Below are 20,352 nucleotides of genomic sequence, written 5' to 3'. Positions count from 1 at the left end.
ATGTTGTGTATGTTCCTGGAGTTCTTTAGACTAAGTGACCTCTGTCAAGTGTGTCAGAAGCACAATTGCAAAAGTAGCACACTGGGTGGTTCAGAGTAAGAGGAGAGGGTGAAGCAGTTTGAGTCCTAATCTACTGTTGTAGATTGCATTCCCTTTCTGAGAGGTATGAATAACGTATTAATAAAAAAAAGTTTATTTTAAAACAATTGTTAACCAGTACACATCCTGGCTTATCAGTGACCCTCTTGCAGGATATGCAATTAGCCACAAAGGGGAAAAAAAATTAGCAGACAGAGAAGTATTAAGATTATTCAGGTGCTCAGGAGGCTACTCTTCTTTTTCAGCAATGATACAAGTGTTGATAACTGAATTTGCATTTCATGTTTCTTTAAATAATTAATGTCTAACATCATGCTAATGTCTAACATCATTTACTGAGACCGTTTTAGTGAAAGGACTACCTCAGGTGAGCAGAGACTCCTTTTTGTGTGCTGTCTTGCATGAGAAGTGAATTACCTCAACAACTATACAATTCCTTTCAAGATCACATCACATGCTATAACTTAGCACAATACCGTAGAGGTAACTAATTTCTCAGAGTCATTTACTGAATCACAGAGTTAAATGTGATTCAGTAAATGATTAAGTCATCAAATCAATACTTAATGATAAAGAGTAAGTTAGTAGAATTGAGTGACAATCAAAAAAAAAATCAAGTAATTAACTTCTGCTGTTATGTTAAAGGAGAATCTCAGGAAAGGAGAATAGGGTCATGTGAAGGCTCTGACCTCTGAGGCTTCCTGGTATAGTCCATTTATCAAGGAAAACTTAACAGAGAAGTTCTGCTGCCTAGTTCCTTCTGGAATGTTTCATGCTCTGTACTTGGAGTTCACCCCATAGGATGTTTTGGTCCAGCAGATAGTAAAACATTTGCTTTTAAAAACAGAAGTCATGTGGGAGCATTTACTGTGCAATCTAGTCCTTAGTCCATTACGTGCAATCTCATTCTTTCCAACTCTTGAGGTTTTTTGTCGTGCAAGAAAATTCATGGCTCTCTTCCTCCTTCATTCATGTAAGTTGACATGATTTCCATTATAAATATATTTTTACATCATGCACTGTGGGAAGCAGTACCTGGATGAATAATGCAGCAGGAAAACAAGAATGTGATCTCAGTAGTGATTATCTGCAGGGGAGTGAGGTGGTGGTAGTAGCTTATATTGAACCACTTAAGTGGGACAATTTTTTTTAATTGATCTGTTTTCCTCTTGTTTTAGGTGTTTGGAAATGCTCCTCCAAGTACAATGACAGAAAAATTTTCTGATCTCCTGCAGTTTACTACTCAAGTGTCACGACTGATGGTGACTGAGATTCGACGGAGAGCATCAAATAAATCCACAGGTATTGCATGGGGCACAAGTTTGAGGTTTGTGTAATGTCCAGTGTGAATTGCACATTGGTCAGAATATCACAGAATCACAGAATTTCTAGGTTGAAAGAGACCTCAAGATCATCGAGTCCAACCTCTGACCTAACACTAACAGTCCCCACTAAACCATATCGCTAAGCTCTACATCTGAACGTCTTTTAAAGACTTCCAGGGATGGTGACTCCACCACTTCCCTGGGCAGCCTGTTCCAATGCCTAACAACCCTTTCGGTAAAGAAGTTCTTCCTAACATCCAACCTAAAACTCCCCTAGCGCAACTTAAGCCCATTCCCCCTCGTCCTGTCACCAGGCACGTGGGAGAACAGACCAACCCCCACCTCGCTACAGCCTCCTTTAAGGTACCTGTAGAGAGCAATAAGGTCACCCCTGAGCCTCCTTTTTTTCCAGGCTGAACAAGCCCAGCTCCCTCAGCCGCTCCTCGTAGGACTTGTTCTCCAGGCCCCTCACCAACTTCGTTGCCCTTCTCTGGATTCTCTCAAGCACCTCCATGTCCTTCTTGTAGCGAGGGGCCCAAAACTGAACACAGTACTCGAGGTGCGGCCTCACCAGAGCTGAGTACAGGGGGACGATCACTTCCCTAGCCCTGCTGGTCACACTGTTTCTTATGCAAGCCAGGATGCTGTTGGCCTTCCTGGCCACCTGAGCACACTGCTGGCTCATATTCAGCCGACTATCAGCCATCACTCCCAGGTTCTTCTCTGCCAGGCAGCTCTCCAACCACTCATCTCCCAGCCTGTAGCTCTGCTTGGGGTTATTGCATCCCAGGTGGAGGACCCGGCACTTGGCCTTGTTAAACTTCATGCAGTTGACCTCAGCCCATCGGTGCAGCCTATCCAGATCCTCCTGCAGAGCCTTCCTACCCTTGAGCAGATCGACACACGCACCTAACTTGGTGTCATCTGCGAACTTACTGAGGGTGCACTCAATGCCCTCGTCCAGATCCTTGATGAAGATATTAAAGAGGACCGGCCCCAGCACTGAGCCCTGGGGAACGCCACTAGTGACTGGCCTCCAACTGGACTTGACTCCATTTACCACGACTCTTTGGGCCTGGCTATCCAGCCAGTTTCTAACCCAACGAAGCGTGCGCCAGTCCAAGCCAAGAGCAGCCAGTTTCTTGAGGAGAATGCTGTGGGAGACGGTGTCAAAAGCCTTGCTGAAGTCAAGGTAGACCACATCCACAGCCTTTCCCTCATCCACCAAGTGCGTCACTTTGTCATAGAAGGAGATCAAGTTCGTCAAGCAGGACCTGCCTTTCATAAACCCATGCTGACTGGGCCTGATCACCTGCTTGCCCTGCAAGTGCTGCGTGATGACACTCAAGAGGATCTGCTCCATGAGCTTCCCTGGCACTGAGGTCAAACTGACAGGCCTGTAGTTCCCCAGGTCTACCCTCCGGCCCTTCTTGTAGATGGGCGTCAGGTTTGCTAGCCGCCAGTCAACTGGGACCTCCCCCGATAGCCAGGACTGCTGATAAATGATGAACCAGTGCTTGGCCAGCTCCTCTGTCAGTTCTCTCAGTAGCCTCGGGTGGATCCCATCTGGCCCCATCGACTTGCACACATTCAAGTGCCGTACCAGGTCACCAACCAGTTCTTCATGGATAGTGAGGGCCACATCCTGCTCCCCATCCCCTTCCACCAAGCTCAGGGTACTGGGTATCCAGAGAACAACCGGTATTGCCGCTAAAGTCTGAGGCGAAGAAGGCATTAAGCACCTCCGCCTTTTCCTCATCTCTTGTAACTAAGTTTCCCCCTGCATCCAGTAAAGGATGGAGATTCTCCCTAGTCCTCCTTTTTGTGTTGATGTATTTATAAAAACATTTTTTGTTTTCTTTAACGGCAGTAGCCAGATTGAGCTCCAGATGAGCTTTGGCCCTTTTAATTTTGTCCCCGCACAACCTCACAACATCCTTATAATCCTTCTGAGTGGCCCGTCCTCTTTTCCAAAGATTATAAACCCTCTTTTTTTCTCCTAAGCTCAAGCCACAATTCTCTGTTGAGCCAGGCTGGTCTTCTTCCCCGCCAGCTCGTCTTTGGTCACGTGGGGACAGACCACTCCTGAGCCTTTAAGATTTCCCTCTTGAAGAGCGCCCAGCCTTCCTGGACCCCTCTGCCCTTCAGAACCGCCTCCCAAGGGACTCCACCAACTACTGTCCTGAACAGCTCAAAGTCAGCCCTCCGAAAGTCCAATACAGCGGTTTTACTGGTCCCCTTCCTGGCCTCGCCAAGAATAGTGAACTCCACCATTTCGTGGTCACTCTGCCCAAGACAGCTCCCGACAATCACATCCTCCACCAGTCCTTCTCTGTTTGTGAAGAGAAGGTCTAGCGGGGTGCCACCCCTGGTAGGCTCACTAACCAGCTGCGTCAGGAAGCTATCTTCCATGCTTTCCGGAAACCTCCTAGACTGCTTTCTCCGGGAAATATGATGTGCTGCTATCCAGAAAAACTGTGAATACACTGAAATAGAGTTCTTCACAGGGACCATGCATTCTTTTGCTTTGGGCTGAGAGAGAGAAGTAGACAGCTAGAATTTTCCTGCCCAGAGTTTGGAATGTGAAGTTCCACAATAGGACAACACGCCAAAAACAAAGAGGAGTGAGCAAGGTTGAGTCCTGTAATAGTAGGAAACAGAAGAGCATGTGGACAGCTGCTGTATCTTGCATGAGGTGTCTCTTGATGCTGTGTTTCAGATATGTTAAGGTTCTAAAACAGTACATTTAACTGAGCTGTAGGCCTAGAAGAGAATAAAAAACTGTGGAAGTACGGTGAGCCACACATGAGCACCATCACCCCCAACACTAGGAAAATGTTTCTAAGCTTCTGTTTCACTCGGTTTATTAAAAGGCAGGGGTGGATTTGGTTCTGTGTTGAACCCTGACCACTTGCTGGGAGCTGTGTAAAAGAGGGCAATGAGGTGAGGAGGCATGTTGCCTTAGGCTTTCCTCTTTGTCTCTCTTTTTATTATTATTATTATCTCATTATTATTATGTGGAAAGAGGAGAGGTCTTTGGAGCAGTATAAAGTTTTTGCCTGCTAGGTGATTTTAAATTCTCTACTGGCTTCACAGTGTGGATTTAGATAAGGAAACAGTGAGCTAGAAAAGGCTGTGCTAACTATTATGCTTGAAGTCAAGAGTCACAAATGGTTTTATTTCTATTTTTTTCCATTTTAAGTGGAGAGACTAACAGGGAAACATTCCAGATGGCTAACAGATTAAAGTAGATGAAACCTGTCCTTTATGGGGGAACAAGAGCACGCAGTTTTGGGGTATTTAGGGGAAATGAATGTCCAGCAGGCAGAATGGTGGTGTTGGTTTGAACTTCTGTTTTTCCTGGGGAACATCTGTTCCGCCTGCCAGTTGCATTCTGTTAAGAATGACCATTTTTGGATAGTACTTAAATCATATCTCTACCTAGTTTCTCCAAGGTAGCCCAATTTTAATCCTTGCAGTCTCAGATGTTGGAGGTAAATTTTCTTGTTGTTGTGTTTGAGGATTTTTTCTTTCTTCTTTTTTTAATTTTTCTTTCTTTTTTTTTTTTTTACTTCCCCCACAAGGAAACTTAGCCACAGTGACTTAAAAAGATAGTTTGATACTTCTATAAGATTTCATACAATGAGTACCAATGGCTTTATTAGAAGGAAAGCAATAATTTTTCTTAGGTTATCAGGATTGCTATTACTTCAGTCAATAAAACTATTTTAGCTTTAGTGTTGCTCCATGTACTGAAGTTGTGCTGTGATTCTTAGCCAGACCAGGGAGTTGCATTTTGCTCTCTGTAAACATTGAGTTAACAGGCTGTTAACATTCATTGTTGGTGCACTTCCATGATAAACCATTCAGATCTAGACAAATGTTCCCTACAGTATTCAGAAGCAGAAAACCTAGGGGTTTTAGAGTACTTTTTATGGTAGAGATGAAATAATTGTGCTTACCTATTGAGAATGCCCTTTTCCTACCAAACAAAATTATAGTGCATCTCAATAGCTAGGGTAGGTAATTACATCTCCTAGAAAGTTTTCATAAGTGAAAAAATTCACTAACAGCTCTATGCAGGAAATGTCTCTGTTGGTATCCAAGTGTAAATTCCTGATGGTGTCAAGTGCTGCGTTTTAAGTAAATGAAATTACCAAACCTGTTTTTAAGAGACAAGATTTCCCTGCAATCATTATTAAAGTGACCTTCCCTTTTAGATAACAAAAAACAAGAAATATAAACGAGTTTGCTTTTTATCTCTGAAGAGGTAAATGCTATTGTCAGCACTTTATGGAGGGGAATGTGATATTATATATGTTACCTGTTTTTTTCTGACTGTTTGATAATAGTGCACAGCACAACTTTTTATCGGGACTTTTAATATTTATGCTAGCAGCTATGTGAATGTCTGCCATCATGGACACGTCTTAGTTGTTCCTGACAAACAGTAGTGGTTTTCTTAGAACAGCATGAGATGATTCAGCAGAAACTGTACCAGCACCCTATCTTAAACAGTCTCTTAATATTGCCATTGTAGTGTTCAACTACCGTTTCAACTGTACTGTTTCTCTAGTGCAAATGTAACCTTGCAGTAAGAAAAATGAAGAAATTAAAATTGATAGAGTATCTTCCACATTGAGGTGTTTGCTGTACAACAGTGATGGCTTGCAGGTGACTTGAGTAGTGTCCCTGTGAGGATACATGGATGGTTTCCTTTGCTTTGTCATACCGAGCCTGTTTTGTAAGATGGTAAGGTTATAATTAAGATAGTTGTCTCTATTTTGTTGAGAGTTTTAGCTGCCAGATTTTCAACAAGTACATGCTATTTCATGTTTAAATTAATCAAAAGATCATGATGGCACTGTGCTAGAATGGACAGTCAAACTCATCTGTTTCTAATTTAGGCTCTTCTGCAATAAGCCTTGGTTTTGGGATTGAGTACATCTGGCTCTCAGCTGAAAAAGACAGAGTGCTTAAACAAAGTGCAGAGACTGTTGCAATCTTGGTAGAATAAATGTGTCTGCTAATGGCAACTTTGGCTACTGATGCTGGCAAGGAAGCAACACTTTATTTTTTTTTTTTCATATTTTACAAAACACATACCTTGGATGGAAGTGGTTCCTCTTCGCCCCTACTGCAAGTTAAAATAAGTACAGAACTTGTGTATTGTATATATTTCAGCTGTGTGCCCTAGTGTATTTGACCTATCATAATTTATGACCAGGGCAAAAGTGAGCATATGGCAATGCAAATCGGCTGGGCCATCTCTCTGTTAGAGATGTCAGGACTTGGTGCAAGCTGGAGGTGTGCAGCAGCATTGGTGCTGGGTTCCCTCCATCCCCTGCATGGAGGTGGCTGTGCATGGGCTGGGCAGAGCTGCTCCCTGCAGCATGGGCTGAGTGGCCCGGCACTTCTCGGGTTCTTGTCTCAGTGGATGCCTGAACCTGCTACCCGAGAGATTCTAGATACTGATGCGTTTATCATGGCATAGAGCTGTCATCCCCAGCTCAAACTGTGAATCTGGGAAACATGGTGTGGTGTTCCTGACTGCCATCAGTTGTGGATGCTCAGACACACAGCATGAAATGGGGCAAGTATAAGAGTGTACCATACTCTTTGACTGATAACAGCTGCTCATGTTTCAGCACTGGAAGGTGTGCAGACATGGGATTTGATACCTTGGAATGTTTTTTGCATGTTTTCTAAAACTGGTTTCTGAGTCAGTCCTACGTTGTCTGCATCTGAAATACACCAAAATACATACTGAGAACTCCTGTTATTTAACGTGTTCAGGGAATATAAATGTTTGGTTGTCACAGGATGGTTCCTGGACTGAAGAGAAATCTGGAGTCTGAGAAGTGCTTCCCCTGTCAGAATGTAAGTGGTTGTGGGGAAAACCTGTGAAACGTGCACAGAAGGGTGTAAAATAGAAGAATGAGAAAAGGGTTCATTGTAGGGCTGGAACACTTCAACCCTCTGTTAAGGACAATTTCAAAAGTTTTTTTGTTTTTTTTTTTAATGATTCGATATGCATGCTGCTCTGTGTACAACACTGTTTTAGGCAGCTTTTAAATTCAATTTTGTTTTGTCTTACTTTCTTCATATTAGTCAAGTTTCATTCTATATTTGGAATGCTCTATGTGAATCTGTCATGATATTTACTATGTCACGCTAAATCTGCTTATCTCACCATGCCTCTAGACTGTTCAAATAATCCTCCTTCCCTTCAGAAGTAACTTTTTCATGTATTATTTATACTGTGTGATTGTTATTTCCCCCCCCGCCATTTTAATTATACTGCGTAGCCAGTGAAAAATATTTTAACCTCTTTAGCCATTTCTCTAACAAATATGCTTAAAGACTACCATTATCTCAGTTAAAAAAACACATTGGGATGCCAATCTGATAATATTCATCATAATATTTAACCATTGCAGAAAAACACGTCAGTGGTTTATATTCAGCCTGTGACAATATCTGCCTTTATTTTTCATTTTTAAATTCCATTAATTTATCAACTATGCCTTTATTTTGTATTTTTATTGCAGTTAACCTCTATTCCTATCAGCAGAACTATTTTCATATTTATTTTAATTTGGCAAACGTTAGATTTATTTCTTTGTGTGTTGTGTCATTCGAGTGCATCTTGCATTTGGTAGAAGATAAACGTGGTAGTTTAAGAAAGCTCATCTTATACCAGTGGCCTTTCATGCTCCTCCCACATGGGAGTCTGAAGTTTTGTTGGTAGCATTGTTTGCAATGTTTGCCTCTCTTTGAAGAGTTGGGGATGTTTATCACTGAAGAACAGTGGAGCTGGGGGCTGCTTCCTGAATTTGTGGTATGTTAGGTAACTGTTTGTGTATGGAGAGGAGAGGAGGTTAGAAGTGATCTAGCCTGTTGTGGCCATGTTTATTTTCTTCACTGTTATTTCTTTTCCCTTGCGCTGTAGGTGACTTATCTTCACACAGCTTTCTATTTTGAATTTAGTGAAGTGGCTCCAAAGGGGAAGCAGAGTCTGATCAGTTAGCATTGAGGAGTGATTCTTGACCAATGGCTGCTGAATCTTGTTACTTTCTATTAACCTGGAATTAATCTTAGATGCTATTTATCAGACCTTATGTGAGGCAAGTGTAGTGCCATACAGTGCCTTTCCAAGACATCCTAGAAAGCTTGTTCTTTTATCAGCTGGTTTAGTGAGGCTAAATGCTGGCACAGTTGAGTTGTTTATCTTTTGCTCAGCATTCCTCCTGTTCTGTATCATGGCAAAGGCATCAGCCCCTTCGTATCTGCTGTTTGTGATGACAGCACTGCTCCTGATTAAACAAAGGCATCTTTCCATTTTGGTTTTGGTAGGTGTTCCTTTTACTAGCATGACAATTGAAACTATTATTTTCCTCTAACTCCAGGTATCTGTCTGTGTTTCCAGGTATTCTCCATGCACAGTAGTTGAGACTTCTTGGAGGCTTGTGTAGAGAAGGCTTGTGCCCCCTGCCCACACGCACACATGCTTTTTGGTGTATACACAGATATCTTTCCCATCAGTCTTACCTGGACTTTTGCCCATAATATCCTACTTAAGATAACAATACACTACAAAGAAGTACAATGACACAATTCTGTCTACTGTAGTAGAATATCTAACTAAATGCTGAATTTGTCCTTACTGCTATGTTTATAGGCAGTAACGTTGCCTGTAATGCAGTGCTGCTTTATGCTAATGATCTGAATAGGTTATATTCTGTAGCTTTCCATTTGCTGCTTTTCTGAAATCCAGGACACAAAGCATCTCTATCTCTTCTGTGTGAACAGCCTTCTGCTGTTGTGTTTCTACAAAGCCTCTCTTCCTTATTTACATAATCAATGTTGAAAGATCTCAGTATGGCACTAGCCATGTTACACGTGCATGCTTGCAGACTTATTAAGATAGATGTATATAGATATTACCTTATAGTTCTTTGTCTCTTTGCTCGTTTGCTGTTTCTAATAGTTATCACATCCATAATGCTGGATTTCATCATTGCTTCTGCAGGAGGTGAAGGACTAAGGACATCTGGGCCAGTCACAGAGGATATTATATCGAAAGGATTTCTTGAGCACTTGAAAACAAGGAAAAATTCCAAAGAAACTAAATAAGGCTAGTGCTTACAAGAAAAATGAATGGTAGTGCTATCAAATTTGCTCAGAGCAGATGACAAGAGAATTCCTTCCTGTGCTCATAATGCCATCTGTGTTTTAGGCAGTGCTTAATTAAGTCCGACAGTTTTGAAGCACCTATTTATAGTGTTTGACTGCTATGCCATTGAGGATGTCAGTAGCATGACAACTCTTAAAGAAGCATATACTTAACCTCTCAGTCTCACTTTAAAAGATACCAAAGGAGCCCACAAGCCTTGGTGGTTTGTGAAAACCATGCCCTAAGGAGACTGTTTGTACCCTGTTTGCTTTATATCAGTCCCTAAGCAGAGACTGGTGGCCTAACTCTATAACTCTATCTGTATTCAGGTCAAAAGAGAACAGGTAGAAAAGGAATGGGTCTCTCACATCGTTCCTGGTCAGATGTGGTGGGGCACTGCCACTGCAGAAGCAGCATGTGCTTTGGGCACGGTTGACCCTGAGAATTTTGGAAAGTGGCTTTTGTCATTAATTCTGGCGTCTAAGGTAGACCTTAGATGTGGGAAATATAGCTGTGGCACCTCCAATGCGCTTTCTAAGTTTGTCTATTTGTACCCAACTATCCAGCCAATTTTGCGGACTGACTTTTAGAAAACAAACTGCTTCCCCAGGCAGTACTGCAGGTTGGCACGTTGGGCAGCTCGTGCGCCTGCATTTCTGCGATACAGTTCTGAAGGCTGAAATAGCAAGATGGAGCAAATTCTAGGCTGTTTTTATTTATGTCAGTCTCATGCAGGGGATTTACTAGGTGCCTCCTCTTATTTTATACCAGACTTAGAAAACCCAGTGGTTTGTATAAAAAACAAAAGTAAGCCAGTAAGGTTGCAAAACAAACTTGGAAAATAGCCATTATAAACATGAAACAAGTGTTCATTTTTGCCTTCAATCATTCTTTCACTGTGTGTTCTTCTAGGAACATGATTATATGTTGTTGTTTTTTTTTTCCAGATTTTAGGGAAAAATGCATGTTATTTGCACCAGAAGGAAATGAAACCGATGCCAGTACAGTTGATGTTAAATCCTTCTGAATGAGACATCATTTAGACTTTCTGCTGTAAAAGAGGAAATTGCAGAGGACCAAGGGTTGGAAAGAACCTTAGGGGTCTCTGGCCCCCTGCTGCTTGCAGCCAGGCCAGCTGTTAGAAGGGGCTGTGCTTGTGCAGGCCTCCATCTGGTCAGGCCTTGAAAACCTTCAAGGGCAGAGACAGCGCAGCCTTGCAGGGCCCTGTCCCAGTGCCAGGCTGTATGCAGCAGGGAAGAGGCTCCGTAGGGCAGCCTGAGCCTCTCCCAGTTTGGCTGAAGCCACGTGTCTCCTGCTGCGAAGGGCCTAGTTGCAGGTTTTCCATAGCTTCCCTGCTGGGTGATGCTGGGGCTGCCTCTTTTCCTGCTGAACTAGCCCCGGTTTCTCAGCCTCTTCTCACTGGGCCTGTGCTCCAGCTTCCACATCTTGGTGGCCCTCTGCTGAGCAAGCTCCTGCTTGTCCTTGTCTTTCCCATGTTGGGTCCTGGTGAATGATCCAAGTGCTTCTGTTAATACAAGTGTTTCTTCACACACTGGTTTTCATTCCATCAATTCACTGATGGATGTAGGAGCTGATGGCTTTGATCCTGAAAGGTATTAGCCTCTTTTGAGTAACACTTCAGTTACAAATGTAAATCCAACAATAGTAGAAGCCTTTTAGGACCAGCTAGTTCATAGGCTTGCAAATGTGATTCTCCAGGAAATTATCTCTGTAGTGTTCCATGTTCAAAGTTTGATAAGTACTTTGCCATATAAAATGTATTTACATTAGAAGGAACTCGTGCACCAGTCTATTGTGGGAAATCTGCAGTGGACGAAGCAGACAAAATAAGAAGAAAAATGGGTGGTTCTTCAATTGCAGATTTATTTCTTGTTTTGTAATTCCATTATCACCACTCTTAAACAATATTATGTACCTTCTTTTTCTGTTGTGATTGACACAGGAAGCATTGAAGATGATTGATGTGGAGTTATTAATGAAAAATGATTTTAAATTTTCTTTAAGCATGATGGGCGGTCCTTATGGCGGGCATTACAGATATCTTAACGTGTATTTAGACAGCAATGTGTTAGGATTTCATTTTTTCTTCATTTTTATTCGTGTTTGTAGTTGTACATTTTTATTGGTGTTGATAATTTGTTTCATAGGCAGAACACTTATTTTCGTCTTTCATTGATATGGAAAGGCTGCTGATTCTGAAAGTGGTCCCATCTGCATAAAATCAGCCATAAGTTTTTAGCATTTTCATCTTAATTTAAAAAAAAACAAAAAAGTAAGATGGGGATACGGTAATTGTTGGTCTTAGTCTTCTTTTTCGTTTTTGTTCCGTTTTTTATTCCTTCTGTTATTCTTCATCTTCCCTTCAATCCTTTTCTATTATCCTCCATACTGTTCTTTCAGTGTTGTTTTTTTTTCCATAAATTGAATATAAGATTTTCTCACCAACCCCCCCAAAGTGGTGCTGACTTAAGACGCTTGGAACAGAGTACATTGTGTTGGTAAAGCCAAAATACTTAAAGACAAGTTGCTGCGTGCTGTTGCACAACCTGTCTAGTGGTTTATGAGATGAAACCAAAAAATGTACTTTTAGCAGCCTTGTAACTTCAAAGACAAGTGCGTGTGGAAGAATGAAATGTGTGTCAGGAGGCTATAGGCCTGAACGTAGTCCTTTTATTTTTTATTTATTTATTTTTCCGTTCTCCAAGCAGTGCTGCAGAGCTGATTTCTTGCTTAGTATATGGACTGTTGACAAGATGTTTTGCATATTGCAGACGTTGAAATTGAATTTCTGTTTCTTTTTGCCCACTGCAGAGGCTGCAAGTCGTGCCATTGTCCAGTTTCTGGAGGTCAACCAAAGTGAAGAAGCAAGTAGAGGTTGGATGCTGCTCACCACAATTAATTTATTAGCTTCATCGGGACAGGTTAGTCTTAACAAGGCTTAAAAAAAGTTGTGGGGTCAAAGACGGAAGAACCACAGTCATAAACTCTGAGAACACACACTAAAATATGTTCTAACTACCTTTTGCTTTCTGTGCTAAGGCCCTGTTCTGTTACACTGCCACAGAACTTCTGCTTTAGCTCCTTGTGGTTTCAGTTGCCTAAAAATCATTCTTTTGGAACATGAATTTAGAATGTTCTTTTGAATTACACAGACAATTATTACTGTTCCCCAAATGCTTCTTGTGCATGCTGCTGCTTGGCCTCTGAGGTATGTCACACACAGCTCCTAAATCCCTCGGTCTCAATACTTGGGCTCCCCATTTGTGTAGGAGGCATTGCAGGAAAATGAAGACAATAGCAGTGACAAGCGGATGATATTATGAACATTTACTGCCTCTGTTTTTGGTTCCCCCCTGCCTGCATCAGAGAGCCGTTCTGTGGCAATGTACTGAACAGCTGTGTGGTTTATTCTTTCTGCTCTAATTTGCCATTATAATTCAGCACGTCATCTTATATGCATTTAGTATGTCACCAGCCTCCACTCCAATTTGCCTTTTCTTCCCACTGATGCTTTCATATTTTCTTCTGCTATGCTCCTTATACCTACTTGTACCTTCTTGCCATGCAAGTGCATGAATTGACGGACTGTCCTCCCACTCCCATTTCTACTGTTGCAAAGAATAGATGGTTAATGAGGGCTTGGCTGAAGGTTTTGTAATTAATTCGTAAGTTTCTATTGACAAGGACTGTCAGTTTTTGTTTCTGTCATGTGCAGTGACTGTTCTTAACTGTGGCTGCTAGATGCTATTGTCACATAAATATATGATGATGCTATCTTAAGATCACTATTTAGATATGCGTTCAGGAATAGATGGTGAATCTGTATTGACATGTGGACAGCTTGGAAAGGTATTAAAAAGAAAATGCCAGCATTTGAGTCAACTTGATTACAGGAGTGTGACTTTTTTAAATATAGTAATATGCTGAACTATGTTTTTTGCTATGTTTTCTTTCTCCCCAGAAAACTGTGGACTGCATGACTACAATGTCTGTGCCTTCCACACTCGTTAAATGTCTATATCTGTTTTTTGACCTTCCACATGTGCCTGAGGTAGTTGGAGGAGCACAGAATGAGCTACCTCTTGCAGAGCGCCGAGCACTACTACAGAAAGTCTTTGTACAGGTAAGCAAGGTAAAATTGAAAATACAACTTGCAGAAAGAGTGGAGGTGCTTCAAGTTGAGGCACCAACTTCTCCAGAAATCACTCTTCCTTGATTCTTCACAAACTGCTATCTTAGAGTAAGATGGATTTTCTTAAAAGCACAGTTGAAGTTGAATTCCCATTTCTCCTGTGTTTTTTTAGTTCTCAGCAAGAATCCACAAAAATGAATAGAACTCTTCCATGCATCTGCTTAAAATGAGCAACACGTTGGCTATTACTCTGCTTTAATCAAACTGGTGTTAGTGTTTGGTATCTTTGGCCATTATTGATAGAAATAGACATAGTAAAAATGATTAGTACTGTTAATAATCTGTGAATTATTGTAATGTGTAATTATTTCTGTTTAATTACGGAGTAAACCATACATTTTGAAATGAGTAATTTAAATGTGGGAATGAACCATCTTAGCTTGCATTTCCTCTTAGAGTTATCCCTCAGACTTTTTTCCAGATGTTTTCCCTCAATTTGCCAGGGAGACCAAGGACTCCTGCTTTCTGAAGCTTCCAGTAGAGTTCTTGTGAAGGAATTTCCATATGTTCTTGTGACTAAACTGTTAGAAGGAGCTGAGAGTTACTTTTAGAAAGGGGTCGACAGTCATGCTGCCAGTTTCCAAGTGCAAACTGGAAGTGTCTGTGTAGCAAACATCTGATGAAAGTTACCAGTTACAGTTCCCCACAATATGCTGCTTCTCTGCTCTTTTTTGTCCCTCATTGAGGGCCATCAGGTGGTGTTCTCAAATGAGTTAGCTGGAACAGGTGAGATTTCACATATCTCCTGGGCTCTGCTTTTACTTTGATTTAACGTATAAATGTCCTCTAGATGCAGGCAATTTTACGAAATATTCTTATGGTTTTCTGGGAGAGAGCCTCAGCTTCCCGCAGGAGATAGAAAATGGACTTTTGTGCTGGTTGGCCAAGGTGATATTTAAGGTGTCTTCCAACCGTAATGATTCTGTGACATCAAGTGTCTTCAGAACACACACAGAAGGGAGCACAGCGTAGCAGCTTTGGCTGCATAACTGCATTTTTTCCTAATTAAGGTAACTTGTCAGTTCAAATTCAGGTGACAGACATTCAGGTAGTGCTATAGCATTGCTGTAGCATTTTCTGCTATGTTTTTTTAGCTGTTTTCATTTGGCCGAGAAGGTATGGCTGTTTATCTGCCAATAACTCATCAATTAGCTTACCTGCAGGAGGAAGGAGTTTAACGTTTTTTTTCTCATAACCATTGCCCTGCTGCAGGATTTGAACATCTGAATCAGCGAAAAATAAGGTTCTGGAAGAAAGGAATATCCTGGTACCCAAACAAGCATGATGTGTCAGCCTGAGAGATTTATTTGAACTCTTCTGCTAATGCTTTTCTAGTCATTTTTAACAGAATCAAGACCTGAAATATCCATTTGTTAAATAAGCTTGTATGGAATTTAAAATTGAGAAACAATGTAGAGGGATATACATTGCTGCTCTTAACATGCATGCTAAATGGAAGAAAGTTTTGGGTTTTGCTAAGTTTAGTCAGAAACACTAATACCAATAGTAGAATTTTAATATTGGATGTTTAATGACTTCCTGTTTCAGATCTTGGTAAAACTGTGCAGTTATGTGTCCCCCGCGGAAGAACTGGCTCAAAAGGATGATCTGCAGCTTTTATTCAGTGCAATAACTTCATGGTGCCCTCCCTATAATCTGCCTTGGAGGAAGAGTGCAGGGGAAGTACTGATGACCATATCACGTCATGGCCTTAGTGTCAATGTAGTGAAATACATTCATGGTACGTTTCTTTATCCAGTATTAATTTATAATTTTTTTCTTTGATTATTCTTGTAGTTACAAAATAGGCATGAAAATAACAGATCAAGGAAAACTTACAGGCTCTTTGTTTGGCTATGTAAGTGTTTACATGCATGTAAGATTTCAAAACACTTGTATTTGCAGTTGAGTCTGCTTAATCCACATGTCAAATGAACACTGAACAACAGTGCTTCCCCTAATGTTTTGCTGTAGAGCTTACGATGACAAAAAAAGGATGTGCTTTCTGTCTAATTCTTGCTATTATTTGGGCATCTTCAGTAAATATTTGTATTGAAAAGCAGTCATTGGGCAGATGGATAGGTCTGTCATTTTTTGCTTCCCCCTTAAGGGGAAGATGTTTTTTCCTGTCTTGTTTGGATTAGCAGCAGCAGTCCCTTGCAGTGGCAAGGTAAGCTAGCAGTGCCTCATGTATGACTGCTTGTTTAGGTAATGCTCTGGCTGGCAATTCAAGTGTCGGGACATCTGAGGAAGCCACAGGAAGAGGAGCCAGCTCCATGCATTCTTCTGATGCATTTTGAGCTATCCAGAAGCCCACGTAGTAGGCTTCTGCAGTAGCCTTGTAGTAAATACTGGTGTGTTATGCTTACCAGGGAGAGCTAATCTGGAAGATTGCAGAGATAATGTTCTTTCTCACAGACATTTGCTTCTCCAGGAAGAGACCAGGTCAGATGGATACACAGTTAAAATATTCAACAAGAGCAAAACCTGGGTAATGCAGGTAGTAGCAAATGCTCAAGGGAGCTTGGTGTGTGGGCACAGCAGCACCTGAGCATGAGCCCCCACGTGCTTACTGATGGTGTATTGGAACAGCCTGCCTGTGCCCTGCCCCATGGTCCAGCCCAGCTTCCCTGTGGGGTTCCCAACCAAAGGCTGTTGTCCCTAGAGCCTTCTGCCTTGGATCAGCAGTGCCCCAGTCCTTTGCCCAGCAGAAGTTGTCTCTAAGTACTGGTGCCACCAGTGCGACGGCCACCAATAGACTAAATCAGCCAGACTCATTCAGGTTCACTATTGAGACAAATATTATCCTGTCTGGAACATGGAAACTGAAGGTGGTGAGAGGTTTTGGAAGATAACTTAAGGAATGCTTTACTTACAATAGATCTTCACAAGGTTCTGTTTGTCATTTGTATAGGAAGGGCTACTGCCATGTGGGTTAGTAGTAAAGGATTTGTGAAAACAAAGCAAGATGACAACTGTTGTCAGAGAGGATAGTATCCATGGAAAGAGCTTTGTGAAGAAATATGTTATTGAAAATACTGTTGTTGCAGCTGTTTAAAGCTGTGTTGTGTGTTTAGGCATTTGGAATTTGACATGTGAAATTTGGTATAATATATTTCTGATGTATTTAGGACTTCCAGATTGTAGCACCATCTAAATGCATAAGTCCTTTTTAAAATGGAATGTTTATTTAAATGAGCTAACAGCCTTATTACAAATTTTAGGGGTACAGCATTATTGGTGACAAAAAAAAAAAAAAAGAAAGAACCAAACCACTATTTCCCCACACCCTGGAAAGCAAGTTTTTACAAAGTTCCACAAAAACTTTTTGTCAGTTTATGAAATACGGCACCATGCCTCCACATATTAGGCAGAAAATTTTAGTTTGTGGATTTTCTTGCCCTAGCAGCATCTTTCTAATTCCAGTAAGAAAGAAGCGAATGTACAGTATCTCTTAAAAGCACAAAATAGGCATCAGTTAAATACTTTCAAATTGGATTTTAAAGGTGATGGTTATTTTACATATATCTGTAGCAGCCTTCTGATGACTTTATAATGAAGGTGTACATATATATTTGAAAGGTTATAAAGTACAACAAATAAAATAACCCAATCCTGACTCTGTCATTTAATGTATGGCAACTGCTACCATTGTTGCTTCCTATTGCTTTGGTCCACAAAGACATGGGGTGGCATATCAAAAGATACTCTAAATTCTTTATAATGTAAATAAGTGAAAATCTTAAAAAACACTCAGCATGACCCCTCACTTCTTGATAAAAATGAACCTGACTTAAGAGATGATAACATGTACAGGGAGGTTTGTTATGTACTCAAGAAAAAAATTAAGGCTTTTTATCCCATCAAAGGAACATCCTTTCATTATCTCATGTTTTGACATGATCTTCTGGGACCTTTTGTAATTGGCCTAGCTGGAGATACTTGCACTTCTCTGGCAAATGTTGGAAATTTATAAGAAGCCATTTAAGGGAGTGTCTTTGAAACAGGGTTGCATCCTGAAATATGAGTTCAGATTTGGGAAAGCTTTTCAGAATGTATTGGTGGACCATGGGAGAGATGCAGAATGAGACAAGTTGTCTCGTTTTCCTCAGCAAGCAAGTATGCCAGCCAAAGAATCGCTGACAAGAGCAGCCAAAGGAAATCATCATATCAAGTCTTCTGTGTTGAGTTTTACCTAACACCAGTACCATAGTACCATTCAGTGCTTTCTGTAACTTTGTTTTTCAGTATGGAATAGGATGCTTTAGAGTTACTATAGCAGTTCATATTTTTCTTTTTATTCTGCTGATTCTCCTGATTTAACTTTACTTCTATTATTATTTTTTTTTAATCTGGTTTTGCTTTCTCAGTCTCCTTCTTACCTGAGGTAAAGATTATCTAATGGAGAAAAAGAATCATTAATGTCAGTAAAATCCTAAATTTCTCAATCACATTTCTTTTCAGAAAAAGAATGTTTGTCCACATGTGTTCAGAATATGCAACAGTCTGATGACCTTTCTCCCCTTGAAATAGTTGAGATGTTTGCTGGGCTTTCCTGTTTTCTCAAAGATTCCAGTGATGTGTCTCAAACGCTATTGGATGATTTTAGGATATGGCAAGGATACAACTTCCTCTGTGATCTCCTCCTCAGGTATGCAAAAGTACTTGAAGGGATGTAGACAGATGATTGAGCTTTTTCCAAAAAGAGTTCCTATTAAAGAATGGGTCAATAGATTTGACTGAATAAATTATTAGAGATTGCTACGCAAGGAAGACATTAGGACCAAAACATAAAATGATGTGCTTCCCTCCTCTTATGAAATTACATTGTTTAGCTTCTTATTCATTGGTACTGTTTACTACTCAATCTTTTTGTATGTTGTAGGAAAGCAGGTGTTTAAAGCAACTGGTGCTACTTTTTTTAAGAATTCACAAAAATATTTTTTCACTGCAGCTGATGGGTTTGGTTTTGTTTCCTTTTTGTTTAAACAAATTGAAAGTACTGAAAAATCGTAAACGTTCGTCCATGCTACTTGGTGTTGAAGAGATCATTTTGTACATAAGCAGAAGAGACCATTTTGTCCATCACGGAGTGCTGGAGAGAACTCCCATGTTACTAGGGTATCAGTGTGGATACACATTTTTTTAATTTGAGTTCTTTTTATGGAAGGGACTGCTAACCTGCTAATACATGACAGAATATAGTGATGCCTGCCAAAAGTAAATGTTGAAGTACAACTCATGATTTTATTTTTTTTCATGAAGGACATGTCGCTTATTCTTTCACAGTGAGAAAATGAGTATGTTTGCTGTGTTACTTGTGCAAAATCTAAGATATGTCCTGATTTTTTTCTGAAGTTCTGAAGATGCATGCATTGCTGTTGATATACGCATGTGTGTTTTTCAAATGCAGGACACAGATGCCAGCTTTGAAGTGAAAGATGAGTGTGCATCTTATCATGTACTGGGGTCAAAGATGATGAGATGTAGTGCTGTAATAGCCATAACTGAGATGAGCTTCCATTGCTGACCGGTTTTCTGGCCATTCATTTTGGATGCTAGGTTGCTAGCTTTTGGTACCCAAGTATTAGAACTTAATGTTCTTTGAGATGTTATGTTTTTTTTTTGTTTGTTTGTTTTTTTTACGGTTGCCAGACATAGACATGGCATGTGAAATTCTTAATAACAGTTAAAATGATTCATAAATTACCTTCTGTGCCAAAATTGCTACAATACATGCTATATTATTTTTCTTCTAGTATAAATGGTTATTTTGAGTATGAATTATATTACTTGAAACACACCAGTACACATCATAAAATTGGTTGTCTTCCAGAAACTGACAGCAAGAGGTTAGGTAGAATTTGGGGAACATGCTATCATTAGCGATTTCATTGTCAAGTACAGCAGTGATCCTCTGTACATCACGTGTTTTAAGCAGACTTTCTTGTGAGCTTGCTTACCCTTTCAGCCAAAGAATGGGAATTCCCTGACAGTGGTATGAGAAGAGTAGGGGTGTGCGTCTCTGAAAAAGGAGAGCACAATCACACAGCACATCAGTTCGTCATTTGACATCATTACAGTGTTAAATCACAGAAATACCTTATCCTCACTTGTTTGAGAGCTGATTGCTAAGAACCTCACGGGAACACTTGGGAGAAGATGAACAAGGCACAGCAATTCGTGTTGTATTTGCTAGCAATCTGTATATTGTAGAGGAGATGGAAGACAGTTCAAAACACACATGCTGTTTAAGTTGTGATTCGAACATGAAATTCACTATAGTTTTGTTTCAAAAAAAGCAATCATCTCAGAGAAGCCTGGGCATTGTTCAGTGATCATCAATAGTGCTGCATTCTCCCTGGATGTGTTGTGGCTCAGAACTAATGACAGAGACTTCTTCAGGTATGCAGTACGTTTGCAAGATGCTGCGAGTCCAGCCACAATGAAGAAAGGCTTGGGAGCTGGTAACATGGACTAACTTGTGAAGATGGTGACTTAATAAGAATCTGCTGGAGACCTGTGAAGAACAAAGAAGA

General features: G+C 40.7%; 1 protein-coding gene across 6 annotated transcripts in view; it reads left to right on the top strand.

Moving 5' to 3' along the window:
- The window catches only part of WDFY3 (WD repeat and FYVE domain containing 3), a 187,212-nt gene that overhangs the window by 60,988 nt on the left and 105,872 nt on the right, over positions 1–20,352 (top strand). For all 6 annotated transcript variants that reach the window (XM_032186509.1, XM_032186506.1, XM_032186508.1 and 3 more), the window contains exons 4-8: positions 1,278–1,401; positions 12,433–12,542; positions 13,583–13,744; positions 15,362–15,554; positions 18,278–18,464. In XM_032186509.1, the coding sequence (XP_032042400.1) occupies positions 1,278–1,401; positions 12,433–12,542; positions 13,583–13,744; positions 15,362–15,554; positions 18,278–18,464 (776 nt within the window). The remainder of the gene's footprint in view (positions 1–1,277; positions 1,402–12,432; positions 12,543–13,582; positions 13,745–15,361; positions 15,555–18,277; positions 18,465–20,352) is intronic.

The sequence above is a fragment of the Aythya fuligula genome, chromosome 4 (genome assembly GCF_009819795.1).
Source record: "Aythya fuligula isolate bAytFul2 chromosome 4, bAytFul2.pri, whole genome shotgun sequence".
NCBI classification, from domain to species: Eukaryota; Metazoa; Chordata; class Aves; order Anseriformes; family Anatidae; genus Aythya; species Aythya fuligula.
Note: the sequence above shows the minus strand (reverse complement) of the source record. Positions and strands in the feature narration are given on the sequence as shown.